Source organism: Populus trichocarpa, chromosome 1 (genome assembly GCF_000002775.5).
Source record: "Populus trichocarpa isolate Nisqually-1 chromosome 1, P.trichocarpa_v4.1, whole genome shotgun sequence".
In the NCBI taxonomy this organism is placed as follows: Eukaryota; Viridiplantae; Streptophyta; class Magnoliopsida; order Malpighiales; family Salicaceae; genus Populus; species Populus trichocarpa.
Window position 1 is genome coordinate 7,139,611 of NC_037285.2, and position 21,795 is coordinate 7,161,405.

Sequence of the window (21,795 nt, forward strand, 5' to 3'; positions counted from 1 at the left end):
AAGTAAGCTGAACGATTCCTTTCTTGGCAGCTTTCAAGCACAGAAAGAAGAACTAGATTCTTGACTCGAATGAAATAAAATATGACAATTATTTGTAAAGGAATGCCTAGTCAATTTCAACCAGGATTTTCTAGCCACTACACACGTTCACCTGCTGGCACAAACTCCACACTGGTGGTCTTGTACCAAAGATTTGTGGAGTCCAGAAGGGAGTGTTTCTCTCTAGCCTGTCTATACCGGACAATTTGGTTGGGAAGTATTGGAAGTTCTGTAAGGACCCAGTGGTGGGGCAAAGCTGATTTTATCAATGATTCAGCATCAGAGTAGCATACGGGAAATTTTGGCATTTGATAGTTAGCACCATATATCGACCTACTAACATTTTTCTCCAGGGAAAACAAATGAGGAAAATTCTGGACCAGCCTTGTTTCTCCAGGGAAATCTAAAGCAAGATATTGGAATATTCATGTCTTCACATGCATGATATGGAAGGACAGATATTTTCTGAGAATAGTAAAAGAAGTTTTCTGGGTTTAATCATAAGATCATAATTATAAAATTCATAAGTTACCTCCTGATATTATGGTCACTAAAAAACCTAATAATCTACGAGAATCTGAGTAAGAGGACTAGTTGTGCAAAGGAAAGACGCATTACCCCCAGTGCATTCTACCTAAAATAAGCTGCATTGGTTGTCGATTGTTTTTCTAGGCCATGTTTCTATATGTTGGTCTTGTCTAAGGTACAAGGCAAATCTCTATTTTGTTGGATTAAATCATAACTGTTCTAAGGCTCATACTTATTTATTTCTTAAATGTAGCTAAATCCTACCTGAAGTAAGCTATATTGGTTGTCGATTGTTTTTCTAGATCATGTTTCTATCTATTGGTCTTGTCTAAGGTACAAGACAAATCTCTCTTCATGAGAAAATCTATATCTTATTGGATTAAATCATAACTGTTCTAAGGCCCATACTTATTTATTTCTTGGATATAGCTAAATCCTAATGCTCAGAATAACAAACTAATTATATTTGAATTTTTTATATTTTGGTCAAACCCTAATGGATAATCATAAACCGGTTACGATATTCATTTTTGTATTTTTAAAAAAACATGATAAAAACATGATTTTATCTTTTTTAAAAAATATACATGAAAAACTTTTAGGATTTGGTTGTATGCATGAAAACCAAACATTTTTTTGTATTTGAAATGAAAGTTCATTTTTGAATTTTCGGATTTTTTTTTAAATTCTGGAGAAAAATCAGATATTTTTATATCGAGTCCGTATTTTACAGTGTAAGTCTACGACCTAATATTAGACAAAATTGTTAGAAAAACATGCGAAGAACCCACAAATAATTTCAAACTAGTCTTTTGAAAAATTATTTTTTTAATATATATATATTGGGCTGGACCCAACCCAACCATCTGGGTTGAGCTAAAATAGGTCCAGCCCAAACTTACATGGTCATTAGCCTGACCTAGTGACCAAGTTAATTATCTGCATTTGCATGCAGAACAAGTTCTCGTTCTGCATGCAAATGGTTGTGATTGTTTACAACAAAAAGGGAAAGAGAAGGTTAGCTAACGTGGCTGGTTGGTGGTCATGATGGCAGGGCCGACGTGAGGCTGGTGGCAACGAGAGCATGACGAAGGAAGTGAGAAAAGGTTAGCAGATGAAGAAGAAGATTGGGGAGGCTGACTTTTTGTTTAGTTTGCACCTCAATTTATTGTCCCTCAATGCTTGAAATCCACTCCATTTATATGGGATGGAAGATGGACATTTTATCTTTATTGGGGACCAATCTTAACCCTTGATTCAAGCAGGACAAATCTCACTTGTTGGCTCAAAGGTGTCATCATGGTTTGTAAAATTAGGTTACTAAAGGCTGGTCAGGTTGGCCACTTTAGGGCGGTGTCACGGTGGCTGTAGGGGCAATCAACCAATAAGATTTACGTTGGGGTGTATGGTTTGTCCAATTTGGTTCAGAGATGAAGCATTAAATGCTCTGAAAATGTAGCTACCCGAGTAGCTTTTTTAGGCAAAAGGTAGGAGATGATGAATAGTAACCAAATGACTCTGTCTTTTTTGTTATTGTTTGGTCAAAACAGCGCCGTTTTGGTTAAAATATGTTATTTCATTTAAATGAAATGATATTTTTGACATATTAGGGTTTTAATTTAAAGACTTGACAAAAGTTCAATTTAGTCATTCGACTTTTGATTTCTTTTAATTACATTTCTAATTGACTTCAAACTTTTAATTTTATGCAGTTTTGCCCCTGTTAAACTTCAATATGAGCCCTGAATTTCAATGTCTTTTTCATTGTGGTCCTTGGTTTTGGATTTATGTAAATTGACCATTAAACTTTTCATTTCTTTAATTTCACCATTGTCTTCAACTGAATTAAGTCCCTGAAGTTTAACGCCTTTTTCAAAAAGGTCCTTGATTGTGATTTTTTTCAATTTGACCCTAAACTTTGTTTTTCTTGCAATTTACTCCTAATTTTAATCAGTTGACTTTATAAAAATTAAGTTTGGTCCTCTAAAATTTTAATCTTTTTAATTAAGCCCAAATTGGGTTTAATTTTTCACCAATTAAGTCCCTAATAAAATTAATTTGACCCATTAAAAGTATAATTAAGTCCCTGCACCTAATCAAATCTTTTAATTTGACCTAAATTAATTCTTAAACATAATAAAACTTTTAATTTGGCCCATGATTAAATTAAATTGGCTTATTAAAAATCTAATTATGTCCCTGTACTTAATATTTTATGTAAATTTGTCCAATAATTATTTAATTTGACCTTGAATCCGTATTGTCTCCCCCATCTTAGATACAATAGGAGTATAATTAGGCTCTATATTTCGTTCAAAACTCTAGCTATATATATATATATATATATATATATATATATATATATATATATCAGCTTTTGCCATGTCGCTAATCTTATTACTTTTATTTTTTATTTTTACTAGGAAAAAGGATGAATTTTGGAAAATAACTCAAAAATAGGTTTTGATAGTTGCCCTCTCTTTACAATACTTGCGACAAAAAGTCTCATAAGAAAATTTAGATAACAAGCTTGTAAAGAAGAAAAAGGAATGAGAGATAGTGGACTTACTAGATCAAGAATGAGGGCTTGAAGGCGAACTTGAAAAGAAAATAGATAGGGCTAAAATGCGCACTATTTTGAGTGATGAGAGCTCAAAGATGCACTTGAAAGGAAAGAAATAAGGCTAAAAATGCATTATTTGATGTACAAGGGCTAGAAAGCATACTTGGAAGAAAATAGATGAGGTTAGAAAGCGTACTATCTAATAGTTGAGGGTTTAAAAATGCACTAAAAAAGAAGAAGAGATAGGGCTCGAAAGCACACTATCTTAATGATAAGGGCTCAAAGGCATACTCGAAAGAGATAAAGTTAGAAAATTCACTACCTAGAAAACGAAGGCTAAAAGGCACACTCGAAAGGAAAGAGATAGGGCTAAAAAGTAAATTATCTGGTATACGAGGGCTAGAAAACATAGTCAAAAGAAGAGAGACAGTGCTAGAAAGTGTATTATCTGAGTGATGAGGGCTCAAAGATGCACTCAAGGGAAGAGAGACAATGATAAGACTAGAATGCGCACTATCTTGAATGATAAGGGCTCAAAGACACACTTGAAAAGAGATAGGATTGATAAACACACTATTTAGAAGACGAGAGCGCGAAGACGTATTTGAAAAGAGAAAAGATAGGGCTAGAAAACGTATTATCCGAGATATGAGGGCTTAAAAACGCACTCAGGGGAAATAAAGATAGGGATAGAAAACGTACTATTTGAGATATGAAAGCCCAAAAGCACACTCAGAAGGAGATAGGGTTAGAAAACGCACTATGTGAGATGTGAGGGCACAAAAACGCACTAAAAAAGAGATAGTTAGAAAACACACCATCTAGTATACGAGGGCTAAAAAGCGCACTAAAAAGAAAAGAGATAGGACTAGAAAACGCATTATTTGATGGTTAAGGGTTCAGAGACGCACTAAAACAGAAAGAGATATGATTAGAAAGTGTATTATCTAATATACAAGGGCTAAAAAACATATTCATAGAAAAATAGATAGGGCTAAAAAATACACTATTTGATGGTTGAGAGCTTAAAAACGCACTCGAAAAAAAAAGATAGGGCTTGAAGGCGTACTATCCGAGAGGTGAGGGCTCAAAGACACATTTAAAACTAACCAAATAATCTTTTCTTTGTAATTGATTAAAAAAATATAAGCTACAACAATACCAAACACTCCTTTTAGTTATTCCTTAAACGAGTTACATATACTATCAAGTTTATTTTAATATATATATATATATATATATATATATATATATATATATACACCCCATGAAGAAAGAGAGAGAAATGAAAAATAAAAATTGAAATGCAACCAAATTTATTAAACCCAGTCGGTTCAAGTTTCATGTAATAAGTTGGACGGATTAACTCGAGTTAATCTAAAATGATACAGTTTTAATATTAAAATAATATTATTTTAAAAAAATTAAAAATTAAATCATGTTTTAACAAGGTCTGAATTGGATCAGTCAAATCATGATTTGAGTTATCTAGTTGAATGACTCAAACTAGATTAATTTTTATTTTATTTTTTTAATCCTATCTAGAATAGAAATCAGGTTAATCGGCAAAACCAGAGGGCCACAAGATTAATAACTCTTTATGAAACAAAAGTAAAGGACAAAACATTTATCTATCCCAACTGTGAAACCTATTCAAGTACTGCTATTAATCAAAGATGAACAATTTATAAGCCTTTTCAAAGGTTGTGTATTAACAATTTGTCTATTACATAGTAATAGACAAACCTATAAGAAGACTTTATAGATATATATTGATCGGAAGCAATAAATGACAACGACCAAAGTATAAAACAGTGGACGTGTACGCGGACTTTCCCGACCTCAACGGCATCTTCATTAACGGCTAGACGAGAGGAGCGTCGTCTGACAATGACCCACACGTGTGCAAACATAACCTGAAAAAAAGCCTTGTTGTCTGCACGTGGGGGAGTCAAGGCCAAAATGAAATCCCATTTTTAACTCTTTTCTTCTGGCGGTGATTTTATGAATTATTAAGCTAATTTTAGGCAATTAAACAAATTATTATCGTTAAACACAACAATTTTAACTATGATATGTTAAACATAATTTTAAAGGGTCTAACTTAATTAGTCAGGTTCTAAATTTATTTTTAAGAAGTTATTAGTTCGAGTTTTACAAACCTCAAGGCTACTGGAGGCTTACATAATTGTTAATTTTAGAACCCGTAGAATTAGTTGAGGTACACGTAAAATAGTCCGGATATTTATGTTATAAAAAAAAGTAATTATAATGTATGATTTAGAGGGATTAAATGTGTCATTAAGGTGAAGATTAAGTCAAGTAGAGGTAAAGATAGTAAATTATTGGGGCAGAGTGACAGCTGGTTCCCTGTCTGCCTTTGGGGGGAAATGACGGTGAGGTAGGTAGAATGATATGGTACGGATAGCCTGTTAGCTTTTGACACCCGTACATAGTAGTAGGTAAAAATATTATTTTTACGTGGGTTCACCAATTTGGAGGTGACTGACAGATAATTGTAGAATTGTTTTTTAAAGTATTTTTTTAAATAGATTAAAATAATATTTTAATTTTTTTTAATATTAAATTTAATGTATAAAACATGATTTTAAATAAAAAAAATAAAAAAATATAGTTTAAACCATGTTTTAAAAAGCTCTCTCATAGTACCATGTCTTGAAGGGAAATGTTAGGTATGAGTTCTTTTCTGAATGCATCATTTTGGAATATAAATGGTACCTAATCATTGTTTTTTTTTATAAAGTTATTGCATTTTAATTATTTATCATAACTACATTTACTTTAATGATTTTGTCTATTAATGAATAATTTTCCTTTTTCCTTTAATTACTTTCACATTAACAACATATATATTAGAAAATCTTTCTCTATATATTGACTGTAGAGCTTAAACTTGCCAGCACTAATTATATGCTTCTAGAAATGTGAGAGGTGGTCCTACGCTCACATGGAGAAGCATGATACTTTGCTCTACGGGGTCCGCAATGCCCTTTTTCCTCTGCAAGTAAATGTTATCTTCAAATTAATCGATCACATAAATGTTATATTTATGTCCCACATAATGCAACCACTGAAGAGAAGGCCCACGAATCCACACTTTTTTTCTTGCACCATGGACCATCGTGATTCAGTTCCCTGTGTTGCGAACATTCAGGGAACATTCAGGGTGACTGCGAATGTTGTTTTTAAAAATATTTTTAATTTAAAAATATATTAAAATAATATTTTTTTAAAAATTATTTTTAATATCAACATATAAAATGATCCGAAAATATTTAAAAAATATTAATTTAAAATAAAAAAATAAAAAATTTTAATTTTTTTCAAAAACATTTTTGAAACACAAAAATAAACAAAATTTTAAATTAAATTAATGATTTCTGTCTTCTTCTTCTTCTTCTTCTTTTTGTAATAAAGAAAATAAAGGCAATCTCGATGCATTGAAACTATATTTCAGTGCATGAATGTGCTCGGCTCATCATTTCTCCTGGGAACCCTTGTTTGCGTGTTAATCTAGATGCATTCATAGCTAGTTGAATCATCATCGACCAGAGACAGAAAATTACACACAATCGACAAGAGCCCAGGACTTGCATGAATTTGTAATAAGGATCAGGAACCCTTTTCGGTCGGAACGGCAATAAAATTGGCCATTTGCACCTTAATTAATTAAGGTTTCATGAGAATAAAAACTAAGGAAAAGGGACTGCACCCCTTCTAGGTTCTTTCCTGTTTAATTGTTTATCTAATTAATCCTCCTGTTTACACACTTTTGTCTAGTAGCTTGTTTGTAGTCCATCTAAGAAAAATATAAAAAAATTAACAAACTTACTGTATTTTTTCTGTAAATCCCATTGCAAATTGCTTGATCTTAATTTCATTAATTGATTGGACCAAATTAATACAATGTTTTAGGTACAGATTATGGATGATTAAAAAATCTGTTTTTTTTTAAAATAAATAATAATCTTGATATATGAGATACCTACTCAGTAAAAAATAAATAAATGTCTCAATCACCTATCTTTTTCAAAATAACTAAATGGTTAAACTTCGCATTCGATTCCAATTTGCAAATAATTTAATTATATATTTTTTCCCATAGGAAAAATACTTTTGAATTAATTCGCATCTTTAATTAAAAAAAAATTATTCCCTAAATAGTTTTAGAAGGCACAACCTATATTAAAATATATATAATAAATTATTTTTACGTATTGACATCTTCACATTTAAATATATATAATTGAAAAATACTTTAAAATAATATAAATATAAATATAAATATATATATATATATTATTTTTTAAAATTTATTTTTGACATTATTATATTAAAATATTTTTAAAAAATAAATTTTTTAAAACCAATAATTTTGACGAAAAACAAACAAGTTCTAAATTCGCCCCTGGTTTGGCACCTAGATCGCTGAATCAGCAAGTCGTGTAACCCGGTTAGTGCAGGAGAGGACTGTTAACGTTAACGTCAACGTCTGTAAGTTCGTCATTTAAATCTGATCGTTTACTAGAATAATGCTTCCGTGCCAGGTGGCATGTTTTTGTATGAGTATATGCAATTAATGCAACGGATATAATTGCTTTTGAATGTCTGCAATACCCTTCTCCTCGTTGTAATGTATAGTATTTAATTATTTATCACTATTTTATCATCTCTAATATAACTAAATTTCGAGGTGTTATCACTATAAAATAGATGTTTTATATTCGATAAGTTTGGATATTTCTTTAAAATTATATTCAATATTTATTTCTATATCTATAATAATTCAATATTTTTTTTACTTAATTTAGCTATTTTCATGAGTTATTAATTCAGAATTTCTAAGAAATATTAAATTTTTTATTAACAATTTACATCCAAGTGAAGTATAATATACAGATATAAATGGAAAACATGTCCGATACCTCATTATCTATGAACTCGATACCAATCTGTGGTGATTTTTTTTGAAGCATGAAAACTTTTCCATTTTTCTTAAATAAATAAAAAGAAAAAAGAAAACTTTTTAATATAATGTACAGATATAAATAAACAGAGAGAGATGTGAAAGAAAAATAAAAAGGAAATGTGAAGGACATCTTAGTAAACTTCACTCCAAGTCCACGAGCTCCATTCAAACCTCCAAACGCAAACACTATCTCTCCTTAACAGAACCAAACAAACGATCGTCAAAAACAGTTAACGTCGTCCTTCAAAGCAAGAAATACGGTCCGTCAAAGACGTTGGGTCGTACATTTCTATAAAGCTAACGGCTACAATCCTGCTTTCTCTTCTCTCTTCCCTCTTCCACTTGTTTATTGTTATTATCGGAGACATGTTTATCGTTATCGATTGATAAAACCTCGGCGAAACAATCGCTTCTCGCTGCCAATCTTGGCAAACTCGAAAAAAATTGGAGCTTTGCCAATCATTCATCCAAAAAAGACTCGATTTTTAAGCTCACTTCCTCTGCCTATTCACCTTTGATTCTTTCCGTTTTGGTAAGAATCCGATTATCTATTCTACCTGGTTTCCTTTTCTTTTTTTTTTTCGTAATTTGAGGCCTTATACATTAACACAAGTTTTTAGCATGCAACAATCTGATAAACCCAGGAGCTGAAAAGGTAAAAAAAAATTTCTTTTTTGGCTTCTGGGTTTACCCAATGAACTCCATTTCTTTTTAGTGGATTTTAGATTCAAAATCTAAATCTCTTTCACCTAAAATTTGTTGCTTTCTGTTTAGAGAGGGAGAGAGAAAATGTCTGTTGTTGATGTTGGTTTGAGTCCGATTTTTAAAGAATCAGGTCATTTTCTTCCTGGTTATTGTGGTCAAAAGGGACCAGTAATCGAGGATTCATCGATTCTAATTTATATTAGCGTGGGTGGTTCTTCAATTCCTATGAGGGTTTTCGAGTCTGATTCTATAGCTGCAGTGAAGCTAAGGATTCAGACAAGGAAAGGTTTTGTAGTGAATAAGCAGAAGTTAGTTTTTGGAGGGAGGGAATTGGCAAGAAATGATTCTCTTGTTAAGGATTATGGGGTCACTAGGGGCAATGTCTTGCACTTGGTTCTCAAGCTCTCTGATCTCTTGTTTGTCATTGTAAGGACCAATTCTGGAGAGGAATTTGAGTTTCATGTGGATAGGTTTAGGAATGTTGGGTACATAAAGCAACGAATATTTAAAGAAGGTAAAGGATTTGTTGATGTTGAGGACCAGGAGATCTTTTTTAATGGAAAAAAGCTTGATGATCAGAAAATTGTTGATGATATATGTAATGATAATGATGCTGCCATCCATTTGTTGGTTGAAAAATCTGCCAAAGTGAGGGCTAAGCCTTTGGAAAAGGATTTTGAGATTTTGGTAGTGGCATCAAATTCCACTGAGAAGAGAGATAGGTCAATTGATGGAGGAGAGAACCGATCCGAAGAGGTTCTTGTTCTCTCAAAGGAGCGATCTGGCAGAAATTTCATGCTGGAACCGGTTATTGTTAATCCTAAGGTGAAGCTGAATTCGGTTTTTTGGAACATGATTAACTCTGCACTTGGTGGATTGGAGAAAGGTAATGCACCCATCCGATCTTCTGAGGGAACAGGAGGGACTTACTTTTTGCAGGATCCATCAGGTCAGGAGTTTGTATCTGTTTTTAAGCCTGTTGATGAGGAGCCTATGGCTGTGAATAACCCCCAGGGGCTGCCCGTGTCATCGAATGGTGAGGGTTTAAAAAGGGGGACAAGGGTAGGAGAAGGAGCATTGAGGGAAGTTGCGGCTTACATATTGGATCATCCAAGGAGTGGTCCACGGGCAGTAAATGGAGAAACTATAGGCTTTGCTGGGGTCCCCCCTACAGTCATCGTTCAATGCTTGCACAAAGGATTTAACCATCCAGAAGGGTTTGAAAATGCAATGGAGTATGCCAAGATCGGGTCTTTACAGATGTTTATGAAGAACGAGGGGAACTGTGAGGACATCGGTCCCGGGGCTTTCCCGGTGGAGGAGGTGCACAAAATCAGTGTGTTCGATATAAGAATGGCCAATACAGATAGGCATGCTGGGAATATATTGATTAGCACAGGGGAGGATGGTCAAACAATACTCATTCCAATTGATCATGGTTACTGCTTGCCTGAAAAAGTAAGTAATTTCAGCTATGATCCTCATGATTAAATAATCTGCCCTACTATTCTCTGCTTTCATGTTCTTTCACTTTTGTGCTTTGCTAGTAATTACTGGCTGCCCATGATGAATTTATTTAACAATATGGTCCATAGGGGTGCACATAGGAGAAAAAAAGGTTCAGAGTGGGTGTGGGTTAATCAACTAATCAGCAGATTCAGCTAATATCCTATTCTTAAAACACAAGGTTCAGACTTGTGTTTTAAGAATAGGATAAAAGGATAAAAAATTGTTGCTAGCAAAGTGATTCCCATGATGAATTTATTTAACAATATGGTCCATAGGGGTGCACATAGGAGAAAAAAAGGTTCAGAGTGGGTGTGGGTTAATCAACTAATCAGCAGATTCAGCTAATATCCTATTCTTAAAACACAAGGTTCAGACTTGTGTTTTAAGAATAGGATAAAAGGATAAAAAATTGTTGCTAGCAAAGTGATTACTGTGTAGTAGTTATCCATGAACTACATATTTTACAGATATATCTCTTTAAGCTCTGTCTTTGAAGGTCTGCAGCTCATCTTAGCTTTTGCTTCTTTTTAGTTTGAAGATTGCACATTTGACTGGCTTTACTGGCCACAAGCCCGCCAGCCGTACTCACCCGAAGTTGTTGACTACATAAACTCACTGGATGCTGAACATGACATCGCACTAGTGCAATTCTATGGGTGGAATATTCCTCTTGAGTGTGCCCGCGTACTTCGTATCTCCACTATGCTTCTGAAGAAAGGGGTAGAGAGAGGTCTCACTCCTTTTGCTATCGGAAGCATCATGTGTAGAGAGAACTTGAATAAGGAATCTGTGATCGAGGAGATTATTCGTGAAGCAGAAGATTCCTTGCTCCCTGGTATGAGTGAAGCTGCATTTCTCGAAGCTGTCTCCAATATCATGGACTACCGACTTGATGAATTCACAGGATAATAAATTCCGTTTAGGTCATGCATTCTATCTAGCTTGACAAATTCCCAATGGAGGAGTATATATGTACGTATCATTTAAATTACTAGTCCATTTTTGGATGGACTTGTAACGTGGATGGCTTATCTTGGTCATGAATGAGCCTAACACTTCGAATTTTCTTTCACTTCTGTCAACGTTGTTTGGGATATTGTACTGGGATGGTGAACAGAAATTTAAAACTATGAATAACAAGTGTTATGCCTAGATTATACTAGATTGCGGGAAGGTTGAGGTTTTTTGTGTACATAAATATCTGTCCTAAGTCTAGACTCGAGGGGGCCTAATTGATGAGCCATGGTCAACTGAGGTGAGCCTTCAAGGCCACCCAAAAGTTGTATCTGTGTTTATGTTTGTATTCAATAAACAAAGAGAGTGAGATTGGAAGAACACGAGTAAAGCAACCGTGTTCTTCTTGCACAGATCCATCCATGTCATGAATTTATTATGTACTACAAAGCTCAAAATAATGCCAAGTAAAATTTCTGATCTTCGACAGATAGAGCTACGAGGGAGCCCTGGTTTTTTTTTTTTTTTTTTAATGAATGACTTGTGTTCCAGCTGTACTCTTTCTAGTTTGCTTGCTAGATTACTGGGTTTATTTATAATTGTGGTTGCGGTTTAAAGTGTTTTTCATTTAGAAAAGTACTAAGAAAAAAATTATTTTTAATATCAACGTATCAAAACGATCTAAAAATATTAAAAAAATAATTAATTTTAAATAAAAAAATTAAAATTTTAAAAATCACGGTTTAGACAAAGAATCAATTCAACAGGGCAATGATTTCTTGCTCAATGAGATGTCTTACAGTGATACTCTATAGAGCGCTGTCCTGGTATCGAACTTTGCTCAATCAACACTCTTCCTGATTAACTTGAACATATACATTCAATTCATGAATAAAAAGAGTTAGAACAATCTTCTGCTTCTTCTTTAACTCGAACATCTTTTATATATAAAACATTAAGATTTAAAGCTAAAAAACTATTAGATTTTTATGATGGGTAACTAAAACAAAACTATGAGAATTAGTTCCGGTAATTAAATCTGCATTAGCTTTGATTCTAAAACCCTTCTGTTTAAAAACTGGTCAAAGGAAGAATGTTTTACATTGATTTCCAGTCTCTTCTTCCCTTCTGTTTTCTAATTACCTTCCTGTGTTTTAAACTTTGCTTCTTCTTTTTTGAGTTTTTCTTCTATTATGGAGCTGAGTTTCTGTTATTGTAGAGAGATAGTGAGTTACATTTCCAAAATTTATGAATCTTGTTTGTAAATGAAACTAAACAAAACGGTGTTGTGAGAAGTCTTATTAGCAGCATCATTTTATTTATACATGAAAAATAAAATTTTAAAGACAAATGTATAAATATACAGAGAGAGAGAGGTTACATGAAAAAATAAACAATTGATCTTGTGCAACCTATAAGACCGATACACTTGTGTTTGCTTTACATTTTAATCCATACATTGATTATTCTGTGATCACTGTTAATATACTGTGAAGAATTATGGTGGGGCTCCGTCCTCCGAACGGGGAAATGATATTGAAAACTCTCTTGGGAAAAGAAGAGATGAAAGAAGGACAAGATTCTTAGGAGCTTGTTGCTGTGTCAGAGTCGACCAAGGATGCCATGGAAGTGATCTTAAGCTCAGCATTTCTTGTAGTCTTTCGGCGTTCCGGTGCACGATTAGGCTTTTATTGGCTGTGCGGTAGATATTTTAAAACAGAACTTGTGCACACCAACTGCATATTGGCCTGTTGGTGATCTGATACAACAAGAAAGACTTAGAGTATATGGCTAGTGTTTCTTCTTCGGTTGCTTCATTCTTTTTCTGATGCATCCTGGAAAGAAACTTTTCATGAACTTCTAGTTTTGCTCTGATTATGAACTGCTCTTTGCAGGCAGAAAGCTGCGGCGGCATAAAAGGAATTCATGCAAAATCCTTGCATCTTACCTCATTTGTAGTTCCATTTATGTATAATGTCCTCCTTGAAGACTTTGTTCGTTGATGCATTGACCTCAGCCAAATTCTTGTATTTTATATTGAGTTTCCTGCATGGCTGAACCCAAGGCTTAGTTCATATCCAGAGAATGAAAATGCAAGGACCAGGAACAAACTACAGGTAGTAAATATTCATATTTCAACCCTCTTTTGGTCTCATAAAGAAAATTATGAAAATAATTTTACTATCCTACGAGATGAAGTCAACACCTTCTACTTTATTAATTTAAACATTGAAGGAGCAAATAATAAAAAAAATGATTAAATTTTATCACTTCAACAAAAAATGACTCATGTTAAAAACTTTTTTAGTAACATGTGATACTATGCTTGGACATCAAATATGGACCAAAGTATTTTGGCACCTGTGACTTCATCTATGCCGTCACATGCGACTCCACAAATAACAACATTTATGTATTCTTTGTTTATACTAGTATATTGACCTGGATCTTGATCACTATATATCTGTTTTATCTTATAATGATCAATATTATCTTAGTTCGTTTCCACCACCACTTTTATAATATAACATATTTATTAAATTGTGAATTATCTATGTTGATCCAAGTTTAACAAGATTTTGAAATTTATTTTTATTTGACTTATTATTATTGACAAAATAATTTCTAGTATTAATTTATGTTATATATTTTTCTACTGTTTTTGAATTATCAAAAAATAATTATAAGAAATTCAATAAATGAGAAAAATAATTTTAAAAAATCACGTTTTAAAAAATATATTTATTGGACAAGTTTTTTTTGTAAGGCAACTTATTTAATTGATGGCATGGCAGGTTCATATGCAAAGCTTTACTGGAAAAATAGTGAGAATGAAGCAATCAGAGAATTTATAGGCTTCACATGGAGCTCAAATCAGACTATCACATGTTCTATATATTTGCAATGAAACTATGTGAATGGGTACGTCTGTCTGTTGAAAATTAATAGAATCTAGTGTTTCCCACAATTTGTAGATCGAGAATGAATATGGCACAGTATAGAAAGCTTATGGTGAAGAGGGGCCGGGCTAGCATATGTCCAATGGGCAGCAGAAATGACTGAGGGTCTTTAAATTCCAGGGATGAGCAGACTACTTGGTGGCCCATGTCTGGCCCTTTCGGAATACTCTCACATTCCAGTTGCTAATAAATATCTCTAATGGTGGTGGTGGTGGGTGATTCCGAAAATCGCTTTAATTACCCATTCTTCATCTAGCATCCCATGAAAAAAAAAAGAAAAAAGAAAAAATAAATAAAGACAATATGGAGAGAGATTATATATTTTGTTTTCGTATATTTAATATTTTGAAAATGCAGAAATCCATTTCATTTGGAGAAATTAACCTTATCCATGGCACTTCCCAATATTTTCTCCAGCTTCTTTGCCATTTCCCATGTTGAATTTGCTAGCCTCAAAAGCTTGCACAGCATCGTGCTGTGGCTCGATTTGCAGGGGGATGATCTCTCTGCTTATGTACATTCCACTTATGATCATCCCTTCAACGACATTTTTTTATCGACTTTCAATCACAATTATAATGGCAGAGAGCGATGGAAAGAAATGAAAGGAAAACAGCTTCATTCCAGCAATCTTCACCTTGAATCAGCAGGGACAGGATGGATTTTTGTGGCTAATGCCACTGTGCAAGAAATAGAGGACAGAGTCTTTGCAAATTCATTTGCCAGTGTCTCCCCTTCGCCTTCGTAATTTGTTGCCTTTTCCGAAGATTCTTCATAAACCGACCTTGTTTTCTTTTCGCGACAATGTAATCAAGCGAGAATAATATAAATTATATAGATGATTTTTGGATGACACATCATAGTTTTAATGATGAAGCAACGGGTACAAATTTTACCATTTAATTTTTTTTTCTAATCAAAACTTAAAGATATATTAAAGAATGATATAAATTATATATAAAAATTGTTCATATATGATTTGATTATATAGGTTGAAAATGGTATTAGTTTGGACTTCGGACGGCCGAAACTGCATCTGACACCAGGACGACGGTGTTCATGCCCAATGACAAGCTTTTCAGCGACTTGCTTGCACGATTGACAAGCTCCGAAGGTTGATGAGTGCATCAGGAAGAAACTGAGAGAGCTTAAAAGAGGTGGTAAAGGAACTTGGACCTGTTGGAGCTTAAAGAGATCCGAAGGTGGATTTTAATTGTTTGTTCGCTGGTGATCCGGAATTAGGCTTTGTGTAGGGTGTGGAAATCTTGGATTTATCATTATAATCATTAGCATCATTGTTGCTTAATTTACCAAGTTTAACTGGACGCAATTTCAGAACTTCTTCTTTTTTCATAATAACTTTTGACGTGTAGTTGCAATTATTACATTTCAAGAAACACCATCTTCGAAGGCCTAGGGTTCTGGATTTACTTTGTTTGGCCACAATCGGTGCACTGTTGGTGAGTGTATAATTAGGACTAATATCTAGGATTTACAAATCTTGTTTTTTGAGCTTTGTTTAGTGCTTAATTACGCTTTATATTTTATGTGCGTAATGATGAAGAAGTCCAGTGCTGAGCCTAGAAAACTGATTATACCAATAAAATAGAAATAAATAATTGAATAAATTAAATGGTGAAGAAAAAATAATTAAACCGATTAAAATTTTAAAAAACCTTATCAGTTTGGTTCGGTTTTGGTTTTATAAATCTGGAACTAAAAAAACCGAACTGAACCTGAACCGAAAAAACCGAGCCAAACCGGTTTTTGTTCTAAAATAACCTAACCGAAACCGGTTGGTTTGAACCGATTCTGATTTGGTTTCGGTTTTAAAAAAAAAAAACCGATTTGATCATTTTTTTTATAAAAATCAAACCAAATCGAAAATTATCACCTTTATACGAAGGATGTGAACCCAAAGAGTTATACAGGAAAACAAAATTTCAATTTAGCTTCACTGCTCCTTCCAATTTTCAATCACAATCAAGAAAATTTCCCCGACCTTCACTCCAAAACCAAGATGGTTTCATCTCATCCAAAGCCAAGAAGATGCTGAAGCTATCTCTTCTACTAAATATCTAAAGAATGATTTTATTCCGAAAAAGAGAACATTTCCTATCCGTTCTCTTATCTATGGAGCTTAATGTGTCTTTCGGCATTTCCTGTCTGTCATCTTCTAGCCAGCACAAATTCTTCAAAACCTCCCTTTCCATTCCCACATCCTGCGGCCTCTCTTACTCCTCACCAAAATCTTGAGTTTTTCTTCTTTTTTTCTTTTACTGTATTATATAAAAATGGGAGCACCAGAGAAAGTTATTCCAAACTCCAGTAGGGTTCGCACAAATTGTGATATTGATGTGCATACATTTGAAGAAATCGGTTAAAATAAGACTCGATGATTAAAGACTGAAGTAGAAAATTAATTTTTTTATAAGAAGTAATTAAAGATAAATACAAATGTAAATACTTTATCTTAGCCATCATTTTTATTTTATACCTTTTTTTTTTATTTATCTTCAAGATTAATTCTACTTGCTAAATATATAAGATTTTTAATTTTATAATTCAAATATGCAAATATAACTTATCTAATCTAAAATTAAAGATAAAAAAAATTAAATCTAAATTAAAATAATTTGTTTGAAGTATTATGAAATTATAGAATCAATCCAAATAGTAAACTAATATTAAAAAAGTGTTAAACTAAATAGTTTAAAAAACAAGAAAAAAATATTAATTAAAAATTAAATTAAAAAAATAATTATGACAGCACAACTGGCCCATAAAAAAGAGGCCAAATGTTAATAGGCCCGAGAGCTAGACCCACGGGTTTGGTTTTTGTTTTTAAGAACCGACTTCCAATCTATTGTTTTTTTTATTTCATTTTAAATGGATAACATGTTGTTTAGCCTAGCAAATGACATATTATTTTCTTCTAGAAGTTTCAATCATGTTTAGTGACTATGTTCAAACATTAAAAATCTATTTTTAACTCGTTATTTTATCTAAAAATATCTAAAAAAAATCAATAAAAACATTTTGAAACCTAAAACACCTTCTAGTAACTTTAAAAATTCAAAATCAAACTGAATTAAAAACCAATTAACAAGTCTTGATATACTTTTTTTTTGCATGTTTAAAAGGAGAAACCATCTCCATTGAATTTTATTCTCTAAGATAAATCTATTAACATAAGTTTTGATATTTTAATTGTTGGAATGTGGTCAACCAACCACTTTATCTCTCATTGTTATTAGGGGTGAGCAAAAAAACTGAAAAATCGAGAAAATCGAAAAAAAAAATAACCGAACCGTGAAAAAAAACCAATTAAATCGATTAGAAAATCACAAAATATTTCCGATTCGGTTTGGTTTCGGTTTTTAAAGTCTGAAATCGATTGAACCGAACCGAACCGAACCGACCCGGTTCAACTAAGCTGGCTCTTGAAAAAAAAAAAAGAGTATAAATAACATATTTTCTAACCCTAAATTTAAATCACCATTCTCACTTTCTCAGCCGCCTCCTCTCCCTTCTCTCTGCCTCTCATCTCTCAAAATTGTCTTCTTCTCCATGCTCTCTGCCTCTCATCTCTCATCTCTTAAATTTGTCTCCTTCTCCTCCATGCTCTCTGTCTCATCTCTCATCTCAGACGGCGCGGGAATATGCAAAGAAAGGTTTAAGAATTCCAGTCTTAAGGCTATCCTATTACAAAATCGCTTCTTGAGGCTATCCTAGGCTTTCATCTAGTTCCAACGATTCCTAATTCTAACCACTCTTATTTCACACTTTTCAGGAAATTCCAAAACCCAGGAAGAAAGGACACTAAATCAAGATCTATTCTAATTGAAGGGGTGCAACGGCACCCAAAGCTCATTGGGCTTGAAGAACAGGAAAGAGCGGACTAGCTAACCTAACTGCAAAGAAAGCAGTCACAGCCAAGGATATCTTTTTTGTTTTGTTATGTGTATTTTTTTGCTGGATTTAACTTCTGGGCAAGGATCTATCAAAACAAAAATTGAAGTTGATTTTCTATAAAATGGAAGCAAGTACAAAACAAAAGTGTTGAAAAATGTGGTCGATAAAAAGCCCAGAAAAAACTCAACCAGAGTAATTTGGATTTGAACCGGTTTGGAAGGGAAAAAACCCGAACCGAACCGAACCGAAATTAATCGGTTTGAACCGGTTTTTGGTTCGATTCCAAAACTAAAAAAAAAAAATTCGGTTTGGTTGTTTATTTTGGTCCAAAACCGGACCGAACCGAAAATGCTTAGCCCTAATTGTTATTTTTGACAACGTTTTCCCTCAACTTCTAGTGACTAAAATGTAAAAATCTAAAATAATAGTGACCACGTGTATATAATTCGAAACATGACCAGGAAACATAAAAAGAAAGGGATAATAACACATAGAGTAATGAAAATAGAATTTGAAATGATTAAATTGAAGAGAAATTAAGTGCAATGACCAAACTATCAAAAGGTGATAACTTCTACAATAAACAATGGAATACGATTATACGAACGATGAGATGGGAGGATGGCTTACAAACAGTAGATTCACCTGAAATCCTTTAATCTATTTGTTAATGATAATATTAATTAATATTAATGTTAATTTTACCATTAAATGAAGCAGTTGTTGGACCTAATTATTCAATCTAGGCATTCGCGGGCAACAAAAACCTTCTCCTTCAGGCTTCAGTCGAGACAAAACTAAAACTAAAGAAAAAACAAAAGTCTGCCTTTCAGACGTTTTTTTCTCGCTTCCACTCTAGGCCTTCCGCTTTCGCTTTCACTTTTCCCACTTTAATCTAAGCATTCATCCCGTCTTCACCTCATCCAAACACTTCCCATTTTCCACTCCCTCTCTCTCTAGATTCCCTTTCCCTTCTTCCACCAGCCCCCTCTTTTAACTCATCGAAACAAGAAAATGAGCAAACCGCACAGACCGCCTTCAGGCCGTACAAATATTGCTTCATGCATAGTAGCTACAATCTTCCTAATCTTTGTTGTCATCATAATCCTCATCGTCTTCTTCACTGTTTTCAAGCCTAAAGACCCGAAAATATCTGTTAACGCTGTTCAACTCCCATCATTTGCCGTCTCTAACAACACTGTTAACTTCACTTTCTCTCAATATGTCTCCGTCAAGAATCCAAATAGAGCTGTTTTCTCTCACTATGACAGTACCCTTCAGCTTCTTTACTCGAGTTCTCAAGTCGGGTTCATGTTCATTCCCGCTGGTAAAATTGATGCGGGTCGGACCCAGTACATGGCCGCTACCTATTCTGTTGAGTCTTTCCCTTTATCTGCTTCGCCGGATGCAGCGGTTAATGTGGGATCTGCGTTCCATGACGGTGGTTTTGGCGGTGGTGGACAGCCCGGTTTTAATAACGGCTTTCGGGTCGGACCAACCATGGAGATTGAGTCAAGAATCCATATAGCGGGTCGGGTTCGGGTCTTGCATTTTTTCACCCATCATCTGGAGACTAAAGTTAGATGCAGAGTTACTATTTCCGTGAGTGATGGATCTGTTTTAGGGTTTCATTGCTAATAATAGTGACAATCCCCCCTTTTTTTTTAGGTTTTTAAGTGTAGTTTTTATGCTTTTTCTTTTAATTGTTTTTATTTTTTGGTTTTTAAATATGAGGCCTAGTGTGTTGAAGGAAGTGTAAAATCTTGATATTTCCACTAGTGGGTTTTGTTCTCTCTTTGATCTACATTTTGAGAATCTTGAGCTCATGTAGTTACATCCCTTTTCTTTTCTTTTTCTTGTAGCACTGCTCTCAGTTTTTGGTAAAGATCTTGAATTGTTGCCCAAGGAAAGCTGCAAACTATGATGAGGTTGGTCTCTAAAGGGAAGCTTTGCTTTTTCTTTAGTTTTGTTTGGGGCTTAATTGTGCAATAAGTAAAGGTTGATACCATGATTAGTATAACAACATGGGCAGTTAAGGTTTCTATAAGGAAACATGAGTTTGGTCCGACCGTCAAGGAAAGCTTATGGTCAGTGAATTATGAGCTGTAAAGATCCGCAAAATGCTCCATGGTTTCTGTTTACTAAAGAAGGAGTAAATAATTTTTATTTATTTATCTGAATTAGGGTCAGTAAATGACGGGAATGGGTAAAATGAAAAGGTTGACGCTTGAAAATGTCATGTTGTCGGAGTCCCGGAGAAGGGGCTGAAAGGGACGGTGTTAGTGGAGGTGGTGATTACACGCAGCAGGCAGGGTGGTAAATGGTAATATTTGCCGGTGACTAACAGTAACCAAGTGAGTGCAGTGCAGATTTTACTCCGACAGGATTGTGGGGCTGCAGGCTGCACACATTGTCCATATTGTAGACTCCACCCTCTTGGGATTGGAGATCCATGCTTTTTTCACTCATTAACTTTAAAATTAAAAGAAAAGGAAAAATTAAAAGGATCCAGAAAAACAATGTGTCCCACTATATTTCAAAATGTTTTTTTTTGTCTTTTAATTTTTATACTTTGTATTTTATTTTTTATTTTTTTTAATATTGTGCATATTAATAATTAGATTTTATAATTTATTTTGATTTTTTTTAATAAAGTTATTATGAAATAAAAAACAAATATTAGTATTAGGTTGTTGATGCTTAGTTTTGCGGGGAAAAAATCGAGGGGAGAATTAATTTCATTTTGATTTTATAATTTCATTTGTCCTTCAGTTTGAAACTTTTATATTTTGGTTAAAAAATTAATTTTATTTTATTTTTTAGTATTTGAGTTTGAGGGAAGGGAGAGTTATAAAAAAAAAAATGTTAAGGAGTGGAGAATTAGTCGGATATCGAATTTTCAACCATAAAAAATAGTGATTTTGGATTCATTGACTTCTCAGGGGAAGTTTGATTGAGGTGAGTTTTCCATGTCATTATACTAGAAAAAGTAGATTGGTGTTATTAAAGTTTTTTATAAGGATATTTTTTTATTTTTTTAAAAGAGATTACATGTAGTTTTGATGGTTGAAAACAAGTTTTTAAATACTTCTAGTGTTTTTAGATTGAAAACAAATTAAAAAATAAGTTTTTGTGATTTTAAAACTAAGATTGTTGATGACCAAAAAATATTGTAGACTATAACAAGTTGTCTACCGATATATATCGTCCAATATATATTATATGGGGCAATCCTTCACTCCATAAAAAAAATTAAATCAACTCAGGCACACCTAGATTATTAGATAGTTAATAATCTTAGCTTTCATGCAATCTTAGCTTGCTGAACCCAACAACTCAATAACTCTTGTCTTTTTATTTTTATTTTTATTTTTTTAATTTTTATTTATACCCTCCTTCTCTCTTTTTTTTTTCTTACTTTGCATTGTTTTTTATTTAAATTCTAATCAATACCCTCTCTAGCATATTTTCTTAATATTTATTCTAATTACTTTCATTTTTTATTGAACAAGCAACTTCAAAAGCTATATTAAAAAAAATTATATAAAAAAAGAATTATACTAGAAAATCATTATGTTTTGATAGAAATTAAGTTATTGCGCTACTTGCTAAAAAAATCTTTTGACATATAA

The 21,795-nt window shown here is 33.2% G+C and overlaps 2 protein-coding genes across 2 annotated transcripts; both read left to right on the plus strand.

Moving 5' to 3' along the window:
* Positions 1-8,422: 8,422 nt before the first annotated feature.
* LOC7472702 (phosphatidylinositol 4-kinase gamma 2) lies at positions 8,423-11,701 on the plus strand. The gene is made up of 2 exons (XM_002297935.4): positions 8,423-10,283; positions 10,866-11,701. The coding sequence occupies exons 1-2, from the start codon at positions 8,910-8,912 to the stop codon at positions 11,241-11,243; spliced, it is 1,752 nt and encodes a 583-aa protein (XP_002297971.1). The 5' UTR covers positions 8,423-8,909; the 3' UTR covers positions 11,244-11,701.
* A 7,252-nt stretch (positions 11,702-18,953) lies between these two features.
* Positions 18,954-20,795, plus strand: LOC18094454 (uncharacterized). The gene is made up of 2 exons (XM_052452548.1): positions 18,954-19,765; positions 20,026-20,795. The coding sequence occupies exons 1-2, from the start codon at positions 19,178-19,180 to the stop codon at positions 20,101-20,103; spliced, it is 666 nt and encodes a 221-aa protein (XP_052308508.1). The 5' UTR covers positions 18,954-19,177; the 3' UTR covers positions 20,104-20,795.
* Positions 20,796-21,795: the final 1,000 nt, after the last annotated feature.

Coding starts and splice junctions, on each gene's coding strand:
- LOC7472702 (XM_002297935.4), top strand. CDS start 8,910: ATGTCTGTTGTTGATGTTGGTTTGAGTCCGATTTTTAAAGAATCAGGT. Junction 10,284..10,865: donor GTTACTGCTTGCCTGAAAAA/GTAAGTAATTTC, acceptor GCTTCTTTTTAG/TTTGAAGATTGCACATTTGA.
- LOC18094454 (XM_052452548.1), top strand. CDS start 19,178: ATGAGCAAACCGCACAGACCGCCTTCAGGCCGTACAAATATTGCTTCA. Junction 19,766..20,025: donor GATGCAGAGTTACTATTTCC/GTGAGTGATGGA, acceptor TTTTTCTTGTAG/CACTGCTCTCAGTTTTTGGT.